Source organism: Brachyistius frenatus, unplaced genomic scaffold, assembly GCF_029030835.1.
Source record: "Brachyistius frenatus isolate BFR_SWC_R1_liver_20210118 unplaced genomic scaffold, ASM2903083v1 Contig_3, whole genome shotgun sequence".
Classification (NCBI taxonomy): domain Eukaryota; kingdom Metazoa; phylum Chordata; class Actinopteri; family Embiotocidae; genus Brachyistius; species Brachyistius frenatus.
This window is the reverse complement of record NW_027210602.1, coordinates 1,530,475-1,551,367: the sequence shown is the minus strand read 5'-3', so window position 1 is coordinate 1,551,367 and position 20,893 is coordinate 1,530,475. Positions and strand designations below refer to the sequence as shown.

General features: G+C 42.2%; 1 protein-coding gene across 1 annotated transcript in view; it reads right to left on the bottom strand.

Moving 5' to 3' along the window:
• Positions 1-1,041: 1,041 nt before the first annotated feature.
• pde8b (phosphodiesterase 8B) overlaps positions 1,042-20,893 on the bottom strand; it is a 34,938-nt gene continuing 15,086 nt past the window's right edge. The window contains 20 exon segments of the mRNA XM_069701863.1: positions 1,042-3,777; positions 3,780-3,880; positions 5,346-5,475; positions 5,613-5,780; positions 6,763-6,901; positions 7,001-7,218; positions 8,047-8,245; positions 8,757-8,886; positions 9,578-9,626; positions 10,914-11,078; positions 12,002-12,078; positions 12,321-12,398; positions 13,519-13,570; positions 16,109-16,163; positions 16,245-16,333; positions 16,436-16,576; positions 17,129-17,207; positions 17,323-17,411; positions 17,710-17,767; positions 19,364-19,423. Coding sequence (XP_069557964.1) covers positions 3,604-3,777; positions 3,780-3,880; positions 5,346-5,475; positions 5,613-5,780; positions 6,763-6,901; positions 7,001-7,218; positions 8,047-8,245; positions 8,757-8,886; positions 9,578-9,626; positions 10,914-11,078; positions 12,002-12,078; positions 12,321-12,398; positions 13,519-13,570; positions 16,109-16,163; positions 16,245-16,333; positions 16,436-16,576; positions 17,129-17,207; positions 17,323-17,411; positions 17,710-17,767; positions 19,364-19,423 — 2,251 coding nt within the window. The 3' untranslated portion in view covers positions 1,042-3,603.

The window sequence follows — 20,893 nt, the reverse complement described above, 5'->3', positions numbered from 1 at the left end:
ACTTGAGTAAACGGATGCCACTCTCATATGAGGTGCGATCAAAAAGTTCAGAGACTGCATCCATAGCAACCGAACACTGTTCCTTATTTAAATCTGGCCGCCGCCTCCTTTTAAAGTAGGTCTGTTTTGAAGCTCCCAGTGCTCCTCCCAAGTGTTGTTCTGGAAAGCACATCAAGAACCATCTGTGATTCTCTGCTAGTGGCCAAACGGCGACTCTTCAGCTTGATCTTCATTTCGGGGAACAGAAAAGAGTCGCAGGGAGCTACGATACCCGCGTGTTGCCGTGTAGGAGAAGCCTGTTGCCATGGCGCCACAGTTCAGGTGGTTCACAGTGAACGTTTCCCCTCAGAAGGTCCCAGCAGAACTCGGTGTTGACTCACGGTGACACAAAGAAAACCCACCTGGTGTCTCCTGACCTGACGCGCCTTCTTCGGTCTTGGACAGTGAAGCTCCGCCTCCTCTTGAAACGCGACTGTCACTCAGAACACCTCGCTTCATCGCCGTAGACTTTCTGAAGCATTTCAAGGGTCTCTGTTGACCATTTACAGAGTTTGATATAAAATCTGATGTTTCTCTGCTCCGGTTTCAGGTCCATGGTGACATCACAGACGTTCACGTACCAGTGGTCACGTTAACGTGTGGAACTCTGTGAACTCAATGTTGATCATTGAATACTTCCTCAGGAAGGTTGTCGATCCTCCTGCTCCGTATGCATCACGGTCTCTTACGGTCTCTGAACTTTTTGATTTCACCTCATATCTGTTCGTTAAATAAAGACAGCACCCGATTGGCTTGCCTTAGCACAAAGAGTGAAAATACGGAGACAAGTTGTCTGACTTTGTCCTAAGATAAAATAAAAATAAATACATCTTTACACAATCTCAGAAACTCCACTTATTATCTGACGTCTTACAAACACCTGTCAGACATCCTGTTTTTGTTAGAGTCAAACAAACAGGATGTCGGACAGACGTCTGTGATTTAAATCTTCTCATCCGAACTCTCGACAAAGAAACAGATTTCAAACTCTGAATGTGTTAGTTGATGTAACGACTCTGTATTTAAAGAATGCTTTCATTGTCTCTGACAATACATTTTAGTGTTTGACAGAAAACCTCAAAATAAGACAGCAAGAGCAGAAAACATGAAAGGTGTGAAGCTTTCTGTAACTACGAGGCAGTAAAATACTTCAAAACACACGACAGCTCTCGTGGCCGCTAATTATTATCCTTTAAAAAAAAAAAAAAAAAAAAAAAAGTCTTCATGTTTATAATGGCTTTTTCTAATTATTGTTCCATTTATAAATGGTAGAAAACACATGATTGGCACGTTCTCGCTGTCACTGCTATCCGTGTCACAGAGGAAGAAGAAGTGGAAATGAAGGCTGATCGTCTCGTAACGAGCAGCTCTACAGAGCTCATCTCACTGATATCGGCAGAAAAGGCATGAAGTCTGACATATTTAAATCTCCGTGGATAGAGTAGAAAAAAATATCTTCTGATGATCAGTGACAGCAGACAGGAAACATTCAGACGTGGAGCCACGGTAAACTCGCTGTCAGAAAAACTTGAGATATTCTGGAAGTCAACGACGACGTTTAACATCGAAAACAAAAGTTATGAAAGCAGGAAGAAAAAAAAATGCAAAGCACAGATGCTATTGGCAGATTATTTACAGGAACAGCAGCTAGTTCACAGACGGACTCGGTGAGACATGAAGAGATTTAAGGCGTCGATTAAGACCTTCGATAAAATGACATCATTGTGAACACATTGTACATGTGACCAGTTTAACTGAAACGACAACATTTGATCCGACTGCACCTGATTCAGCTTCTGTCTTAAAAAAAAACAAAAAAACAATTTTAGTATTTCAAACTCGGGATGAAATATCAGAACTGACTCCAAAGTGCAGCACAGACGTCTCATTTCTAAACACGAATGGCTTTTCTTGCCATATTTTAGCGTGTCGAGGAGAGGAGGGACCGTTTCTGTGAAGATGACCAGAGAATAAGGCACCTGTAAAGAGCTCCCTGTGCCTTCGGTTAATACTGTTTAAATAATCAGTTAATACAGATTAAAAGACGGAGCTACACGTCCTCCCTCGTTAATTGCAGTGGTGCATCATGGGTAAAATCAGATGAACGGGAATGTATTTATTGGGCGTGATTTGGGAATAAAACAAAGATTTGTTTTAAACGGAAACTTAGGCATCTTTCAGGTGTTGTAAATTTTAACACATGAAATTTATTTTCAGGAGACTCGGTAATACGTCATGAAATTACAGATGATTACTGCTAATCATTTTGGTTTCTCATTAAATGTTCTTAATTTATTGAATAATTTATCATATCAAAGCGTCTGTTGCTGGTTACCAACAATGTTTCACCTTCATGTGTTCATATCACAATTTAACACCTGAAAGATGCCAAAGCTTCTGTTTAAAACAAATCTTTGTTTTTTATTTTCCCAAATCACGCCCAATAAATACATTCCCGTTCATCTGATTTTACCCATGATGCACCACTGCACATAAATTGGACCTTGTACCACTTCTCCATCGCCACCAGGGGGCAGTCACCTCGTACAGAGCCATCTGATGGCTTTTTTTTTTAAGGTTTTTTTTTCTGAAATCCAAATAATTTAGAAAAAAAAAAAAGAGTTAAATTAGGTGAATTGTGGATATTTTTCTTAAATGCAGTAAAATTATTTGAATAAAAACAACGCGAGAGCCGTCAGCTGCAGACAGATGCTGCTTTTACGACATAGATCTGCTGCTTGCTTCGTACGTCTGTCTGTCCGGCTCATCTCACAGATTGATGCACTCTCACAGAAAGCCCATATTGTTCAGATATGATTCGTCTCGTCGTGCTTTTTTGGGGTGCAAATGTCTACAGTTAGTGTCACAAAGCTATGAGTGTAACGTGAGCAGCTCTGATGCAGTGCAGTACCTCCATCCTCCCCACCGGCTTCTCTCACAGTGCACACAGGGCGGTGATAGAAGGAAACACAACATTAAGTTATCAAACAAGATGTTTCCCAACCTGTTCTGCAGCTACGTGACCTTAAAATCCATCTGTCACCACAAACAAACAGCCCTTTAGGATGTCACCTCTGTTTATGGGGGGTGGACATTTAGGAAAGTCCGTGTGCTGGCTGGGACGGTGTCCTCACTGTCTGTGGACGTCCCCTCTTTTAGGAAAAGTTTCCACACAGGGAGCGTGAAGGATTTGGTCCCAGAAACAAGTCAAAGTGTGAGAAAGAAGATTCCCAGCGGAGCACCTTCACACGTTGGCAGTTTGACGTCCGCTGAAAGCGTCTCTGAGACACTTCGTCACCTCTTCTTGTCCACGTTTCTTTTATAGCGATACACAGACAGAAAATGAAAAAGTGGAAGCGATTATTAACTGTGAAAAGCAGGGAAATGTGTTGCTGGGATAAAGTGCAGTGTGTCTCTGGGGTGTTCCACTGTACGGCGCTGAGCTCCACACGCTTTCACAGAGAAATACTTAAAGTGGCAGCAGAGAGTCGAGCGAGCTCCTCCAACGACGACCTGCGAGAAGAGAAGCTGTGATTTCAGGAGGGAGCGGCGCCTCGGTGTTCGTTAGTCGACTTCAGGACGCAGCTCTCCATCAAACCACCGCTGAGAAGACTCATTGCCCCGCTGCAGGGCTGCGTTCACTGTCCTACCCTGCTCCGAGTGATGGACGAGAGGAGGAGGAGGAAGAGGAGGAGGAGGAGGAGAAGGAGGAGGAGAAGGAGGAGAGGAGCCGGTCATGAAGGAGGAGGACGCAGGCTCTTACACTTCATCTCGTCCAGGTTCTTCCAGTACTTGTAGTTCTCCGACAGATGCTCCATCAGACCGGGCAGGCTGGCGAAGGCTGCGAGGAGACACACAAACATCAGGTGGGTAGAGGAAGGAGAAGAACCACGAGCACACGGGTGTTTGGTGCATTTAAAAGGTCCATTCACAGGTTTTCATTTCTGTGTTCAAGCAGTTCTCACACGACCATCTGCACTTTGAAATGTCCGGTTGAAAACCGCAGTGTTTTTCAGCTCGTGGATGTAGATGTGTGTAGGAAAAAAAGTCCAACTATTTCGAAGTCTTCAGTATTTCAAATACAGCGGTTTTATTTTTGAAGGACATACGGCCTCCGAAGTATTGAATGTCATTTTTCTGGTTACGGAAACGGGAAGAAAACAAAACTATATTTCAGGTCTTATTCAATTAAATAGAAAAAAAAATACTAAATGGTACAACTACTTCTGTAAAATATTGCCCAGCTAACAATTAACAGTCCAAAGCCCCCAAATATCCAGTTTACAATATTAAACCATGAAATGACCCCACCGTGACCCCACCGTGACCTCACCGTGACCTCTCTGACTCCAGAGCTGTGTGTTTGTGTTTAAGCAACGTTCTACTCGACTGCTCGTCCCGATCCGACCCGACCCGACCGATCTTAAACCCCCATCGCCGCCACACACCCCCGCCCCCCCCCCACCCCCATTACCCCCTTCCCCTCCCCTCCCCTGACGCCCTGAGCTTCCCTCAGTCCCACTAACATTTGGAAACTTTCCGTGACATCAGAGCTGCGTTGACAGTAAACAAGTTCTCTCTCGGGGAACCAAGACTAAGAGTTCAGTGGAAATGAGGAGAGCTGGTTTCTGGACCAGACTGTCCCTCGCTACTCTTTATGACTCTTCATCTCTGTCCTGTAAAATGAAGACATCAGTGAAGGCAGCAGAGGACAAGAGAGTCAGCGGGTGTCTGTCTTGGTACCCGTCCCCATAGAAAATGTATTAGCTCCCTCAAACTACACTTAGCTGATGCAAAATTCTGCCGTTCACTTGCTGCTACTGGAGCTTTCAGCTGCATCTTCTTTAGCAATCTGAGCAAACTTTTTCTGCAGGAAAATATGATAACAGAAGTAAATGTTCATGCTCAACCTCTCCTTCATTTGCTCAGATAAAAGATTGAAACACTTAATAAAAGGATGAAGAAATCGCAATCAAATGACAATGTGGAACAATTCAGAGAACAGACATCAAACTTTTTTTCAGGGAAACATTCCTGAGTAAAAGCAGGTGAGGAAGCTCCACTAAAATCTCTTTCCTCTGAACAGCAGGCGGTTTAGTTCTTTGAAAGTAAATATTTCAGTTTGTAAAGCAGCATGAATGCGACACCAGTCTGGCTCACGACCTCTGACCTGCTCACACAATCAGTTTTAATATACGTGTAAATCTATTTTAGGAACACAGCGGATCTCCTAAACCCAAACGGAAACGACTGAAATCACGAGGAATCAAGAGAATAAAACAAAGACGTCAGAAAACGTGGCTCACCCTCCCAGGCGTCAAACATGTCAGTGATGAAGTAGTCGATGAAGGAGATCTGGGATTTGGGCACGCTGCAGGTGTTCCTGTCGAACACTGGCATCACCACGGGCAGCCCTAATCTCTTCTCCTCGTCGGTCTGAAACACACAGAGAACGATGAGGGGAGGATAACGGGAAGAGTTACTCCACCTGGATAAACAGCTGCCTCCTTTAACAGACACTAACTGACTGCATCGCTCCATTAAACTGCGCTGCAGTCGTGCTGACAACACACCTGTGCAAAGTACTCCTCAGAGATCCGCCCCGCCCACTCGATGCACAGCTCCAGCGGCCTGCACGGGTTCGCCACATCTGCACACTTGATGAGCATCCTCTTTATCAGCAGGCGGTTCTCTGGGGAGTTCCTGATGTTGGCCTGACCCTCGCAGTCGCTGTTCATGCTCTGCAGGAGAGACGTGGCGGACGTTCAGACATTAGCATGTGCACGTACGAGACAAAAAGAATCACCACCGAGCAGCTGTACGCCGTCGCTAACGTGGAAGTTTACATGCTTTTCTGTCTGAACTCAAGAGCTGTTGTTGGTTCACACACAACTCAATCCTGACAGCACAGAGATATCCCATTCACAGTGGCAGACGGATGTGAACTCACAGGGAGCTTGACCTTTGACTTTTGACCACCAGATCTCATCAGTTCATCTCTGAGTTAAAGTGAATGTTTTTGCCAAATTTAAGAATATTTTCTCCAGATGTTTCTGAGATATGACGTTCACAAGAAAGAGAAAAAAAAATGTAAGGTGACGGGGAACCTGACCTTCGACCAGCAAAATCTCATCAGTTCATCGTTGGTACCGAGTGAGTGTTTTTGGCAAGTTTGAAGAATTTCCCTCATTCTTCGAATATTGCCTTGATTCTGTAATTTTCTAATAATTTAATAGAAAGTTTCCAGAAAATAAATTTGGTGTTAATTTTGGTGAAAATAGGAACATCTGTGACCTGCAGCCTGATTGGCTGGTCCATCCCTAATCCTAACCCTCCCACAGAGCGTCCCTCCCGCTGATCCAATCGAGGACCTGCCTTTTACTGGGTGCGTAGTGGATCAACTGCAAAAATGTGAACACGGGTGAGTTTACAATTCCACATATAGAGATAATTCAGTATAAACTATAATTAAATAACCAATGAATATTTATTGGAAATCAACACAATATTAAAAACTAAAACAGTCTCAGAGCTTCATCTTCATTTTTCCTTTCCTGTCTGTATTTGTACTAAATTACAGTTTTCTCCAAAACAACAAAAATAAATCATTAGTAAAATAAGAGTTTATAAAATAAAGAGTCGTCATTTTTTCTGGCTCCTCTCTGAGATTCTTCATCTTAAAATATCAAACGCTAAACAGCCCCCACACCCCCCCCCACTCACACTGGTGCTGGTCTCCTCTATGGCGGCCATCGGCTTGTTGATGCTGTTGACGAACTTGCTGACGTGTTCGAAGTGTCGGGTCATCTCGGTGGCCAGCACCATGTCGATGATGGCCTGTCGCAGAGTTCGGAACTGATTCCTGTCGGCAGCGGAGGACAGAATGAGATCAGCATCGGTCTGATACGTGAAAGCGCTGTAAAGTCCTCCCTGTAGGAAAGATGTACCGGCTGCTACCGACCTGTCGATGTTCTTGAAGATGTTGCTCTTGCCGTCCCGTACAGTGAGCTGGAAGGCGAGCGCGGCGTGGTGACTCTCCAGCACGGCCGTGTCGTTGTAGAGGACGGCCAGCTCGCTGCCAGCGTTACACAGGAAGGAGTTGGTCCGGCCCGGGTGGTCCACGTCGTGCACTGTGGCCGCTATCAGCGCCGCCACCTCGTCCAGCTGTTCCAGACTGCTCTGAAGGAGACAAGGAGACGAAGGGGGGGGGACGTCGGTGATGGACCGCTCTACACGCACGGTACGGAGGCAGATACTGGTCATTAAAACTTATACTGTTATTAAATCAGTCTGTATGATGGATTATAACGAAAACGCATATGAGGGTGGATCAGTAAGTTCAGAGGCTGCTCCTGTTGCGTTCGATCGATGTGCAGCCACGCGACGTGCACGGAGGAGGAGGAAGGAAGAACCGTAATCAGGAAGTGCTCCAACTTTCATTGGTCGATAAAAATCAGCACCCGAGTTCCACATGTTACTGTGAACGGTGGTTCGGGTGCGTCGGAGATGTTTTACACGCCTGAAACTTGAGCAGAGAGCGAACATCAAAGTTTGTGACAAATCATTGTTCAACAAAAGCGGCGATTGTGCTTTTGTGGGCGAGAAAGTTGCGCGTGTTGTCATGTTGGAGAAGCCTGTTGCCATGGCGCCACAGTTCAGGTGGTCTGCAGTGAATATTTCCCCTCAGAAGGTCCCAGTGGAACTCTGTGTTGACAGTCTGACCCCAGGGGACGAATTCATGGTGCACAAAGAAAACCCCCCTGGTGTCTCCCGACCTGACGCGCCGGACCAGCGGTTCACATGCAAGAGCAGCCGTCTTAGAACTTATTGATCCACCCTCGTACAAGAGGCGATCAAAGTTCAGAGACTGTTTCTGTCCCAAAAATTACTTAGAAAAGAGTGAAGTAAGGTGTTTTGATGATTAACTGCGGTACACAGTAAAAAGTACGCATTTTAAAAGTTAAGTATGTTAGTGTGGACGTCGTGTCGGCGTGTCTCTCCTCTAACCTTGACTCTCTCCTTGCGCAGGAAGTAGGCGGTGGCGTGCAGCACGTCGGCGGCGTGTGTGGAGTTGTGGTAGGAGTTGGACGAGTGGTAGCTGGCCTCCATGAGCTGCAGCCAGGAGCGCAGCGTCGCCTCCGAGCAGCTCAGGAACTCACACACTCCGAAACTGGTGAAAATCTTCAGTCCGAGGTAAGTCAGCGGTCTGCAGAGGAACAGAGGAGAGAGCACGGAACGAGTTTAACATCAAAACTACCGAAACAAACTCGGCTCAACTTTTACTGGTTTCTGCATCGTTGTGGTGACTTTTTCATCCCTTCTTCATGCATATTCATCTTTTTAAGATTATTTTCTCCTCGTGTATGATTTAATTATCAGTTAAATATCTTTATTCCTTTACCCTGACTGAAATGACTCAGGGTACTGAGCTACTGTAGTTTTAGAAAAGTAGATTTCCGTTGAGTGAAAATAGTCGTAAACTAAAAATAGTTTGTTGTAGTTACAAGAATAGTTGCAGTTGTTCAATCAACACAAAAACACCAACCTGTAAAAACAACTAGTGGTTTTATGGAGAGTTATTGAGTGTGCCTGAACCTAACCAGTAGTGGTTTGTATCTGAGAAAAGCACCACACGACTTGTATGATCGTGTAAGTTTTAAGGACTTGTTGGATATTTGGGGCTCTTTCTGTCTTCCTTTACTCCGTCGTCCGAGTACCTTTTGTGAGTCGCTGCCTCCAACTCCAGGATGTTGAAGTCCCAGCACTCCTCATCATTCAGCATCTCGGCGATGGACGGAGGGACATCGTTCAGGGTGACGGGGATGGCCAGCTGGCTCTGGCTCATATCTAACAAACAGACAGACAGACAGACAGACGCCGTTCAAGGTGATGTGACCATAAAAGGGATGAAGTGAGAGCGCTCCGTGTGGACTCTGAGAGAGAATAATGATGGCTCTGTAACAGCTACACATAATCTAGCACACTGGAGAGAGTTTCGTTCTGTTGATCGCATCCTCTGAGAAGGGGGGTGGGGGGATGGAAAGATGGAGTTTGTTTAAAGAGCTGAATCAGCTGTGATGGAGCTGCAGCTCTCAAGATCAGAAAACACACTCCTGATTCAGATCTTGTCTCAGTGAAGTGCTCTCATGACATCAGTCATCATAACAGGGCAGCATGAACTCAGATGGAAGAAATCACACTCTAAAGGAACATTGGGAGCCGTTCATCACATCAATAACCTCCTTAAACTTCATATTTATTCTTGATATTCAGTCAAGACAGAAGTTCCATAATCTCTGAGATGAGAAACAGAGGTTAAAATATAACATCCATCTATAACCTCATTGTTAGTTTAAAAAAAAATTAAATAAAAAATTCAGTCTTAAATAAATGAACTTTCTCAAACATTTTACGGTGATTTACATGATAATTGAGTTTTTGTGAATTCACTCTTAAAAACATGTCAGTAGTCCCTGTTTTTTTCTTCCTACTTTTCTTTCTTCTTCTGCATTAATACAGTGAAGCTTTAAGAACTTACTTTTGCAGAAAACATATTCTTCGTTCCCCGAGAGTCTCCGCAGTCCGTCCTGCAGAAAAAAAGAAATATTGCTCCATAATTTAAACAATAAATTTAGACGAATAAACTTATGTTATCCTATAGTTTTCTTAACATCAAAATATCCCAATGGGACACTAAAACCATCACTGTGTCTGTCTGACTGTCTGCACTCTGACTGACTTTGACTCTAATACCTGCTGAAGACGTAACAGTGATTTTCCCAGAAAAAATGAGCTCTGTAGTTTTTAACTTGCTTTAATCAAACTGGAGGGAATGATGCATTTATTGGAGATCGTTTTCAGCTGTGGATTAATGCGCGGATGATACTTTTATGAGTATTTCTTGTGTTTGAAGATGTAGATCTGTGACACATAGATAACCTGCAGTGTATGACGCTTTGTTTTACCCCAATACACAGATGATACCTGTTAGGATTAATTCACTGGTGCTTTTTGTTTTTTATGGCATTTGTAGACAAAAAGAAACGCAGTATGAGCAGCCTTTAAACTTTAGAGATGGAGTTAAAAACCTGCTCTCAGAACAGACATGTGTTTGTGCAGTGACTCACCTCATAGTTCAGTTTATTCAACAGATTAGATTTAAATAAACATAGACTGCTGGCACTTTAAAAAATGATTTGATTTTAGAAGCCAAATATTTCCTGGTTAAACAAGAATGTTCAATATAATACACGAGGTCAGAACATTTCTACAAGATGATTAAAAGAAGTTTAGTGCCGCGTCTCAATTCTCATACTTTCGTTAGTACACTTCCATGTAGTACGCTAGGCTACATATTAGTACGCTTGTTTATAAATTTCAGCTGGATACCGTTGTCTCAAATCAAAATATCTGAACGTATCACCCGCCAACATATCTGCCGACTTTGTTTGATTGTTTTACATAAAAATGAACGTGTTTCCGTTCCCGCTGTACGATATAGCGGTACTTCGTGAACACTTTTGCGTGTACAGCTACATTTGAGTTGCGCCGTGTTTGTCGCAGCAGCTGCAGTTTTCTCGACCGCTTCTTTCAGCGCTTTGAAAATAAGTTGTTCGTCCCTCCCCTTCTGTTACGTAGTCGAAATGACGACAGCTGAGAGTGAGAAATGTCCAGAGTTTCTTACTCGGTTTTTTTCCCAGTGCATGTTGACATACCCATCGGTGTGAATGCACTAAAGCAAGTGTAGCCTGCGTGACGGAGTTTACGTTCATCACCTGGTCAGTCTGTGTCTTGCCCTTTCTTATAAAACATTTCAGGCATCTCTTCTTAGAGATGGACTCAGCAGTGAGTCGAGTACACTAACGGCCTCTTACGCTCATGAGCCCCCCGACCAGGTCGTTGGTGTGGGGGTCGTCTTCTTTGGAGGCGAGCTGAGGTGAGTAGAGCTCCGTGGTCCTCAGGATCTCCAGCACTCGGTCCAGAGCCTCGGCGACCGTCACCGGGCTGCTCTCCTGGGCCGCGTTGATGATGTTTATCACCTGAGGACGAGGGAGAAGAAAAAGTCCAGACTCTGCTGCAAAACACACGACGAATGCACAGAGGCCTCTGCGGTAATGCCGTAACAGAGTGCTCCTTTGTGTGCGGATGTGTCATGGAGATGTGCATGTGATGCTGTGGAAATCATGTCTGGGGCACAACAGCCAAATAAAGCGGCTTCTGAAACACACCAGAGCATCACAGTGCCTGCAGCAGGAGGCGAAGTGATGTACGGTACACTGTACACTTTAGAGTTAGGATGCAGCCTACAGCATGACCGGGTTCAAATTGTCCCTGCGTACAGCTTCCTGTCATGATGCTGGGGTCATACATTTGTTATATAATTTGATGTTTATGTTAATCTGTCTACTGTCAGTAAGAAAGGTTCACATATGAATCTATTTCAATAAAATAGGTTTAACTATCAAATTGGACTAAGGACTAATTCTCACTAAGATATGGACATTTTGCTGTTAGGTTTGCCCATTTCAATTTTGTATGTGATAACAAAAATGTAACATTCCAGGTGAACAATTCAACTTACTAAAAACAAGTGAAATAAAAGTGCAACTGAAGCCCAAAATTCATTTATAAATAGACAAACGTTGACCTCAAACTTAATAAAATCATCAGTTTATATGAATATTTGTTGCTGTATACCAACATATAAAACTATTAAAAACTATTTGTCATATCGCCAAGAATATCGTAGACAGACATATTGCGATATTATTTTACGGCCACATCGTCCACCCCGAATACGACTCAAAAACACCAAAAGCAAATCCCATAACCCAAAATAACTGCAGCTGTTCCAAAACAGTGAACTGTTTTTAAATGACCTTTAAAAAAGAAAGCCCCCCCCCCCCCCCCCCTCCAACAGTCCTTTTTTTTCTGGATAAGAGAATGACTGACTGCAGCGTACCTTCGTGATGGGAGCCTCGATAGTCATCGAATGAATCCTGGCGACAGAAGAATATCTTCGGTTCTGAAAACTGGGAGCTGCAAAAAAGAAAATGATAATTTAATCTAATGCAGGGGGCTCTGACCTTTGGATTTACTGTTCTTCATTCCTTCTTCGCCCCATTTCTCCTTTCTTCTTCCTGTCTTTACTTAATTCCCATTAAGTTTCATCTCATCCCCTCTGTCTTTGTTGTTTTCTGCTCATCTTCTCCACAAACTGGAGCTCCATTCATTCAAACCGCGGCTCAGAGAAAAGATGAATGCACTTTGAAGAGTCTTACCGTCACTTCCACGAGAGCTCAGCGATCGGGCATCGATCGAGTCTTTCCTTCTGTCTCTGTGTCGTATAGAATGGCACTCTGCAGGGAGGAGATGGACGTTATCTTCAGACTGATGGACAGACTTGTTTCATTTCAAAGATAATAATCATATTTTTCCTCTGAAACACGTTTAAACCACATGTATTGTTACTGTAAGCATCTTTGTTTCTGCAAAAATAAATATCCAGTGATTTTTTTTTTTTTTAAACTCAGGAACTCTTTTGACAAAATCCCTGTTTTGAAGGTATTTCCTAATCATTGGGATGAAAAGATATTCTGTCAGTTTGCTGATTAAAAAAAAAAAAGATCGTCCTCAAGTTACGACTTTGTTTACATGCCAGTAACTGAAAATTATCTATCTCCTACCTTTTATTGTATGAAAGAAGAAAGTATCATTTTCATACAAAAATATGAAATAACATCAAGAAAAATCTATATATATAAAGAATCATAACTGAAACTAAAATGATTTATTTTTGGTCCATGTACAAAGAGTATTACATTTCTAGCTTCAATTTTTGTTTGGATAACAAAATAATTTTACAAAAAATGTGTTGAAAAGAGCTTAAAACTGTTATTTTCTTCTTTTTTAAAACCCCAAAATGAAACATCCAGATATTTAGAAAAGTCATTGTGGGTTCTGGAAATACCTTCAGTAAATTAATAAGAATAGTTAAATGAGCTTCCAGGTTTATCAAAGATGATTAGATATTTAGTATTCTGAACAAGAGATGTGAAGCCCAGAAAGGACAAATCCGACACATATAACAAAACATGACAATTAATTAATATGTTTATCAAATAATTAAATGGGAGTGTAAAAAGAAATCAACATTTTTATGTTTTAACTTGTTAAAAACCAAAAACCTTACTGGTTTTTTTCCCTCTTTACTTCCAATCAGACCTTTATTTTTAACTCATGTATGTAGATATATTTTTGATTTGTCCCATTTTTTAAATATAGTTTTTTTTGTAGTTTTGGGGCTCCATATTTCACCTCTGTGACTCAAATGTAAACAAACTGGACCGAGTCTAAATCGTGCTTTTCTCTACATTTTATCTTTTGGGTTTGTGTTCGCTATCGTTACATAAAAATATTTATTTTTAATTAAAAGACATAGTGACAGTTAATGAACAGATATGTCGTGTAATATATCACCTGACTGAGAATGTTCCCCGATGCATCGCTCCTCTTTGCTGAACTTGTGGACCTGACAGACAGACAGACAGACATGATTAAAGTCCAGGTGTTTGCTGGTTTTGCCTTCACTGTGAGGGAAATAACCAGCAGGTGCTTTTACACCAACGGACGTGTCGACTACATACCAATCTGTGAGATTATGTCTCTAATTCTGACGTTATATGAATTATTTGATAAATATTTGCTATCAAATAATTGAAAAATTAACTTGACTATTTCAAATTTCAGTTTAAGATTTACAATAATTATTAAATTAGAATTAAATATTTGTAATAAAAACCTTAATTCAATCTGCAGGTTCTGAGCTGTATTTACCAGAACACTTTGAAACTTGTATTTTGTTTTCCCCCTGACTTGTAATAATTCCTGCAGGAGATGATTTGTATGGTACATCCTGTTGGTCACACAGAGGTCTGGAGATATATGGATGAGCAGAGCCTCTAATCTGGTTATAGAAGATTTTCCTCACCCACTGAGTCACTGCACCTTGACATCCTGCTGACTGTGCAACATATGCACATTTATGTAATGAGGAATTTGTCTATACAAACATACCGATTCGTTTTTATGTCCTAAAATTAGGAGAATTGTAGTATTTCTCTAAGTTTTAATTTAGATACCATCACTAAAAACAGTCACTAAAATAATAATTACATTTGAATAGAGTTTTATTTTTAGAATCCATGTCACTTTCTCATAGTTGCTCCTTTTTTTCCTTTTTACAGCCCCGTCTCTAAACATGTCAGCCGCTCGCTCTCCGGTCCCGCACTCACTAAATAGGATTAAGACACTATAAACACTTCTAATGACAAACACGGCTGCCAGACTGAGCAGGCTGCATCCTAATGGGCTTCCTGAGCTGCCAAATACAAACAGACATTTAAAAAGACATCTTCTGAATGAACTCAACTCGAGCTGGGAAATAGTTGAGATTATAATGGCCCGTAATTGAGGGGCAAAGACAAACAAAACTGACCCGAAGTCTGCGGCTCTGAAACAAATACTGCTCACTGAAAAACACAATGAAATGGAAACCAGGTGGAAAAAAGACAGGGACTAATGTGTGGTTTTAAAATGTCCAGAGCAGGATGCAGAATCAGATCAGTGGTATCCTGACAGGACCTCTGTGTGTTCGGGTTATCAGGATGATGATGGTACCTTAGTGAAGATGCAGTGCATTCACCATGACATGATTTAGTTTAAAAATGCTTCCAATCCTCAACTTTGAATCAGTTCTCTTCTATAACTTGTGGAGGAAATTAATCAACAGTGGCCCCCTGATAATACCACTCAGTTTGACGCTACACCCTTCAGGTTGAGAGGGGTTGACTTCCATGATTTGGAGAAAGGGATCAGTCGCTGCCATGTCGGAGTATTCCCAATCCCAACAAGCGCGAGTGGATGCCATTAGGCTGAGGCGGACAGATGCCAGCGGCTGACTCACCTTCTGAACACACGATGAAAGAGAGCAGCGAGCTAAAGCTGTTCCTTGTGCAGCTTTTCCCGGGGTATAAATAGCCCTCCCAGGCCTTAGTGGGGGATCCTGGTGCTTAGCCGTAGCTTAGCATAGTGTGACGTTATTGGCCGGGAACCCAGCTGAATGCAGCAACACACCTGCTTCAGAGTAACCGTGCGCGGCGCTCAGCACTGCTGGAGGCCTCACAGTCGGCCTGCTCCACTGAAGCATTTAAACCTGACACTTTAGCCTTCAGTTCCTTTCGGAGGATTTATGTGAAAATAACTGCTGACAGAGTTTGAAACCAAAGCCAAAGTCCAGTTTGGACTCCGTTGTTCATGAGGCTTGTTTGGTACGAACTGTACCATGAGGGCTGCTGATAGACTGACGTTTGTTTTAGTTCCTCAAGAGAAAAATCAACTCGGTATCGGAGTCTGAATTACATATTGTAGCTCATTGTTTTTTCTCCTAACAGCTGCTTGTAAAGCTACGTATTTGTCCCGTCCAGGAACACGGCGAAGCGTGTAATAGACGCGCCCGTCCACTTAAGCAAAACGTGTGATAGCTACGCCTGGCGCTGTGTGGGCGTGAGAATAACACTCACATATAGGCATGTTATGTAAGGAAGGTCTTGAGACCGAGTACAAAGGACAGTTTTGCGCGTTATAAGAAGGAAGTTGCATTTTTTTTTTAATGTCCTAACCCAAACCACGAGGGTTTGCAGATGGTTTTGTTTTCCTATAAAGTGCTGCGTGTAATAAGACATGCCCGCTGGCAAAAGCACAAAACGTGTGATAGCTACGCCTGGCGTTGTCTACGCGTGAGAATAGACACATTTTCCTTCAGTGGACGAACCTGTCTATTTCACGCTTTGTGTATTAAAGGAGGCACATTTGAGAGAACGTGGTTTAAGATCTAAAAGCTGATCGTTGTTAAAGATATTTTTATAGCAAAAGTTCATGTCTGACTTCTTTGAAAAACCTCTGCTGCTCTAAAAGTTGTACCTACTGTAGCAGCTCTTGTGGTCGTCCTGACTGAAATCAGTATTTCAAAAGAAACCTGTTCAATAGATCAGATGATCACTCCACTCACCTGATTATTGTTGTCAACATGAGATCTCTTGATGGCTACGAAATGCCGAATCTTCCTGCAGGCAGTAAGACGGGAGTCTGTCAGGGATTTACGATTTCTTGGAAATGTTCAGGTGCGTTGTTGAAACTTTTCTTACCCTCCCTGGCCGATGACAGGCGTTATCTTCACCTGCTGCTGGATGCTGTCACCTGACTTCTTCCTGGCATAGTAAATACCCTGCCATTCCTTCAGAGACAAGAGGACGGCTGTGAAACACTCACTTCAACAGGCAGACAAATGAAGACAGATGGACAGATGTAGGACTTGACGGACAGATAAGGGACTGACCTTTCCTTTTTTGATGCAGGTGTTGATGGTGTCCAGCAGGTCAGCTCTGTTCTTGTCGCTCTCGGGTAGTTCGGTGAGTTCCTTCCCGATCAGCTCCCCCTTGTGGTAACCCATCATCCGTTCGAACGCCGGGTTCACATACTGGGACAGAACCAGGAAGGTGTTAAAGGAAAAGTCCGGTAGATTCATGATCTATATTCTGATTACTGTTCATATGTATCATGAAAAGACCAAATGAACGATGAACTAGTTTCACCTGTGTGGTACAACTAACTAGTGTTTCCTGTTTTGCTCCATTAGCTTGGTGTTCCCAGACTTCAATTCACTACAGTAACATATAAGTCTGGTTGCTCTCCATCGGATGACAATTAATTGTTAAGTAAAATTTTATGACCCTGACAGTCCAACAAATACATTATTTATGCTCAATATCTGCAAAAAAACCCGACTATTTTAGGATATTTCTCTAGTGAAAATACCGTTTGTGACGTGTTTTTAAAGTTGTACGTATACCGCAGGGCCAGAGGCTGAGTGCGACACACACTGTATGGAAGTCTGACAGGTATTTACAATAACAGAAATATAGAATATCTCCAGCTTCATGCTTTAAAGGTGAAGTTTGAGTTGTTGTTCCTGCTGAGTCTGCACAGTTGTGTGTGCGTGTGCATGTTTTCATGCGTGTAAGATCCCCACCTGTATGATGTGGTCCTCACTGGTGATCTCCACAGCCTCCTGGCAGTGCTCCAGGGCAGTGAAGACAGAGTTACACGCTCTGTGGATCAATAAAGCTGCTGTAACTCAGAGTTAAGAGCCTCAGAACAGAGAACATGTGGAGTGTGTGTTAATTTATCTGCATCGCATGTCGTGTTTTTTTTTGTGTGCTTTACCTGAGTTTGAACTGGCAGCGCACCTCTCCGTGTTCGATCTGTATGAGCTCGTTGTAGCAGGCCGACACACTGCTGTTCTCCACGAACCTCTGGATGCCCGACAGGGTTCAGTGTTTGAAGGAGACAGAGAGGAGCAGAAAATCCAATGAGTCAGGATTCACAGAGTCCACTTGTTTTTTTGTTTTTTTGAGCGTTTTACGTCACTTTTACACCATAAAACACCCCCGACAATAAGCGTCTCTTCCAGAAGTGGCTGCATGCTGCTATTCCAGCGTTTGAAATCTATTTATATGCCCAATAAAAATCTTTCAGAGAAACAAGCAGAACGCATTCAGGACGACATCTGTCACAAACACAGCAACAAGAGCAGGCGAGTGTCGGACGTACTCGGCTGAATCCAGCGCAGAGCAGAGGAAGAACAGATGGCTCGTCCTGGTCAGGCGCTCTGCACAGTGACGAGAAAAATTATTACCATCTGCAACCACACTCATTTTTGAATAAACACGCTTGTAGCTCTGTACAAACAGTGTCTGGCAAACTGCAGCTTAAAGACCCTGAAAACTTTATTTTCATAGTGTGAGTAAATTTATCCTCTGAAAAAATTATATTCTGTTAAAATAGTTTTCAGTTATTTCATATGAAATATTTCTCTATTTTATTTTCTTTCTCACTAATATAGTCGATTTCTGTCAAATTGTCCTATAAAGACAGCTGCTAACCAAATAATGTGAAGACACAGTCTGATTACACAGCTCAGAACTCTTGACTCTCCAGTTTGTTTCGCTTTCTCTCTTTTTTAGCAGAAATAATATTTTCATACTCTAATCCTGTTTAATCTTTCAAATCTTTCCGATTTTTAAAAAATTAATTTATTAAAATCCCTGCAGCCTTCTTTTTATAGGAACATTTTGTAGGATGTTCTTTCATTCATGGTGGCTGAAGGCGACGTTAAGATGTCTTCTTTCAGACTACTGGACAGAAAACATCCAAAATACACATTTAGGTTTTTATTTTTCCACCCGGTGTGTATTTGTGCCTGTAGATTAAAATGAATGTAAAGTTAGAGAATAAAATAAAATAAAAATCAGGCTATAAATGATTTGTGAACAAATCCCTCTGTTAAAACCTTTATAATATAAATGGAAAAACACTAAAGTTTGGTGTATGAATGTGGTAGTGAGGTTGAGATTTCTGATTTAGAGTATTACAATTCATTTAATGTTATTTTAGATTTTTTTAAAATTATTTTTTAAATTTTACAATCCATGTCGGAGTCAGAAATCTCCACTTGAATAACTTCAGTAGCACTTCTTTTTACTGAATTTCCCCACTGTGGGATTAATAAAGTCAAATCTAAATCTTTACACCAGACTTTCCAGTTTTATTCCCATCTATATTCTGAAGGTTGATACAAAGGGATTAATATCATTCCTAGCCGGATTTACGACAATTTTTTTTCTTAAAAACATGGTAAATTGTATTTTTTTTGTAGTTATGTATTGATATATGGAGGAATATCCCAAAAAAACACAAGTACTAATTTTGACTCGAGCATTTCATCTAAATGAAACACAGATTTTGAACCTGACTTTATTCAATGTTCAGAATTTTATTTGGGAAATTTATGCAAATTAGCACATATTTAATTAGATAATATCTCATTTGTATATTATAACATAACATTTTGGAAAAGTTGCAACACAAAAACAATTATCTTAAGATAAGTAATCAACTGAGGAAACTTCATATTGATATATTAGTTTAATTATTTTACCCTTTTGATCCGTAGTGTGTGGCTTTAACATTTTGACTTGAATAATAAAAGACCTTCTTTATTCTGAAAAATAATGTCTCCTAATAAAGGCTCTGCTGTCAGAGCCGTTGGAAAAATATTTTGCAGTAATCAACTTTGAGTTTTAAACTGAGAAAATGTTTCTAAATCTTATTACAGATCAATATTGTTAAACAAAAATGTCAGGGTCTTTAAAGCTCCATCTAATAAATCACTGATGTAAAATACAGAACATAAATTATAACTTACTTTTGTGACACAACAGCGAGAATGACTGTGTTTTCAGAGGGCTTCGTGGCGCGGATCATCCTGAAAAGTAACACAAATCCAGATTAAAAATCAACCGAGTGTCACCGGGATGTGGTGTCAACCACACTCTGAGCTCAGGAGAAGCGGCTGGGATTTAGGTATGGGATAAACATGAAGGATGATGTCATCGCTACAAAAGACGGGCAGAACATTTCTGAACTTTACACAGAAAATATCAAACTCAGCGTGCGCTTCAGAGGTTCGGCCTCGGAGCCGTGACGCAGGCAGGACGTACGAGAAAGAGGCCCGGAGGTTGAGGAGGACTGAGACAGTGATGGAGGAGGGGAGGAGGAACAGGAGGAGCAGATGATGGAGGAGGAGCAGGAGGAGCAGATGATGGAGGAGGAGGAGGAGCAGATGATGGAGGAGGAGGAGGACTGAGACAGTGATGAAGGAGGAGAGGAGGAGCAGGAGGAGCAGATGATGGAGGAGGAGGAAGACTGAGACAGTGATGGAGGAGGAGAGGAGGAGCAGGAGGAACAGATGATGGAGGAGGAGAAGGACTGAGACAGTGATGGAGGGGGAGAGGAGGAGCAGATGATGGAGGTTGAGGAGGACAGACACAGTGATGGAGGAGGAGTGGAGGAGCAGGAGGAGCAGATGATGGAGGAAGAGGAGGACTGAGATAGTGATGGAGGGGGAGAGGAGGAGCAGATGATGGAGGTGGAGGAGTACTGAGACAGTGATGGAGGAGGAGAGGAGGAGCAGTGATGGAAGAGGAGAGGAGGAGCAGATGATGGAGGTGGAGGAGGAGAGGAGGAGCAGATGTTCCAACATCCAGCAGAGGGAGCAGATGATGGAGGTGGAGGAGGATTGGGACAGTGATGGAGAGGAGGAGGAGTGGGGGGAGCAGATGATGTAGGTGGAGGATGAGGAGCAGATGATGTAGGTGGAGGATGAGGAAAAAATAAATGGTGCTGAGGAAGGAAAGGAGCAGCAGCCAAACTGTGGCGATGAGGAGACAGCAGAGACGAATGGATGTGTTCCTTTAACTCGAGGAAATAACGAAGCTCTTCCAGTAAATCACTCTACTAAATATACGGTGGTGGCTTTTGGTGTCGAGAACTGTATCTAACAATAACTATGGAGCCCTGAATGTCTGCAGAAACACGGAGTTAAACACAGCGAGCAGTCACCGGTTTGTGCTGAAAATAATGAGAAATAATTCATCTTAAATACATGTTAAAACGCTGAAGAACATCCAGGTTTTATAAGTAAACTTGCATTAATCACTAAATGTCCAAATAAAATTTGACAGCATTAAATTAAATAAGGAATCTGACTAAAAAACAAACATGATGCAGGAAGAAGCAGTTTAAATTTGTACAAATCTGTGTAAAATACAAGACTAAAAATATATCCAGATAAATCTTAAAATGCTCATGCAGGCCAGACATTTATGGGGACAAACAGACCAGAATAACCAGTATGAACTTAACTAACAGCTGTTCAAACACAGGGAGGGAATGA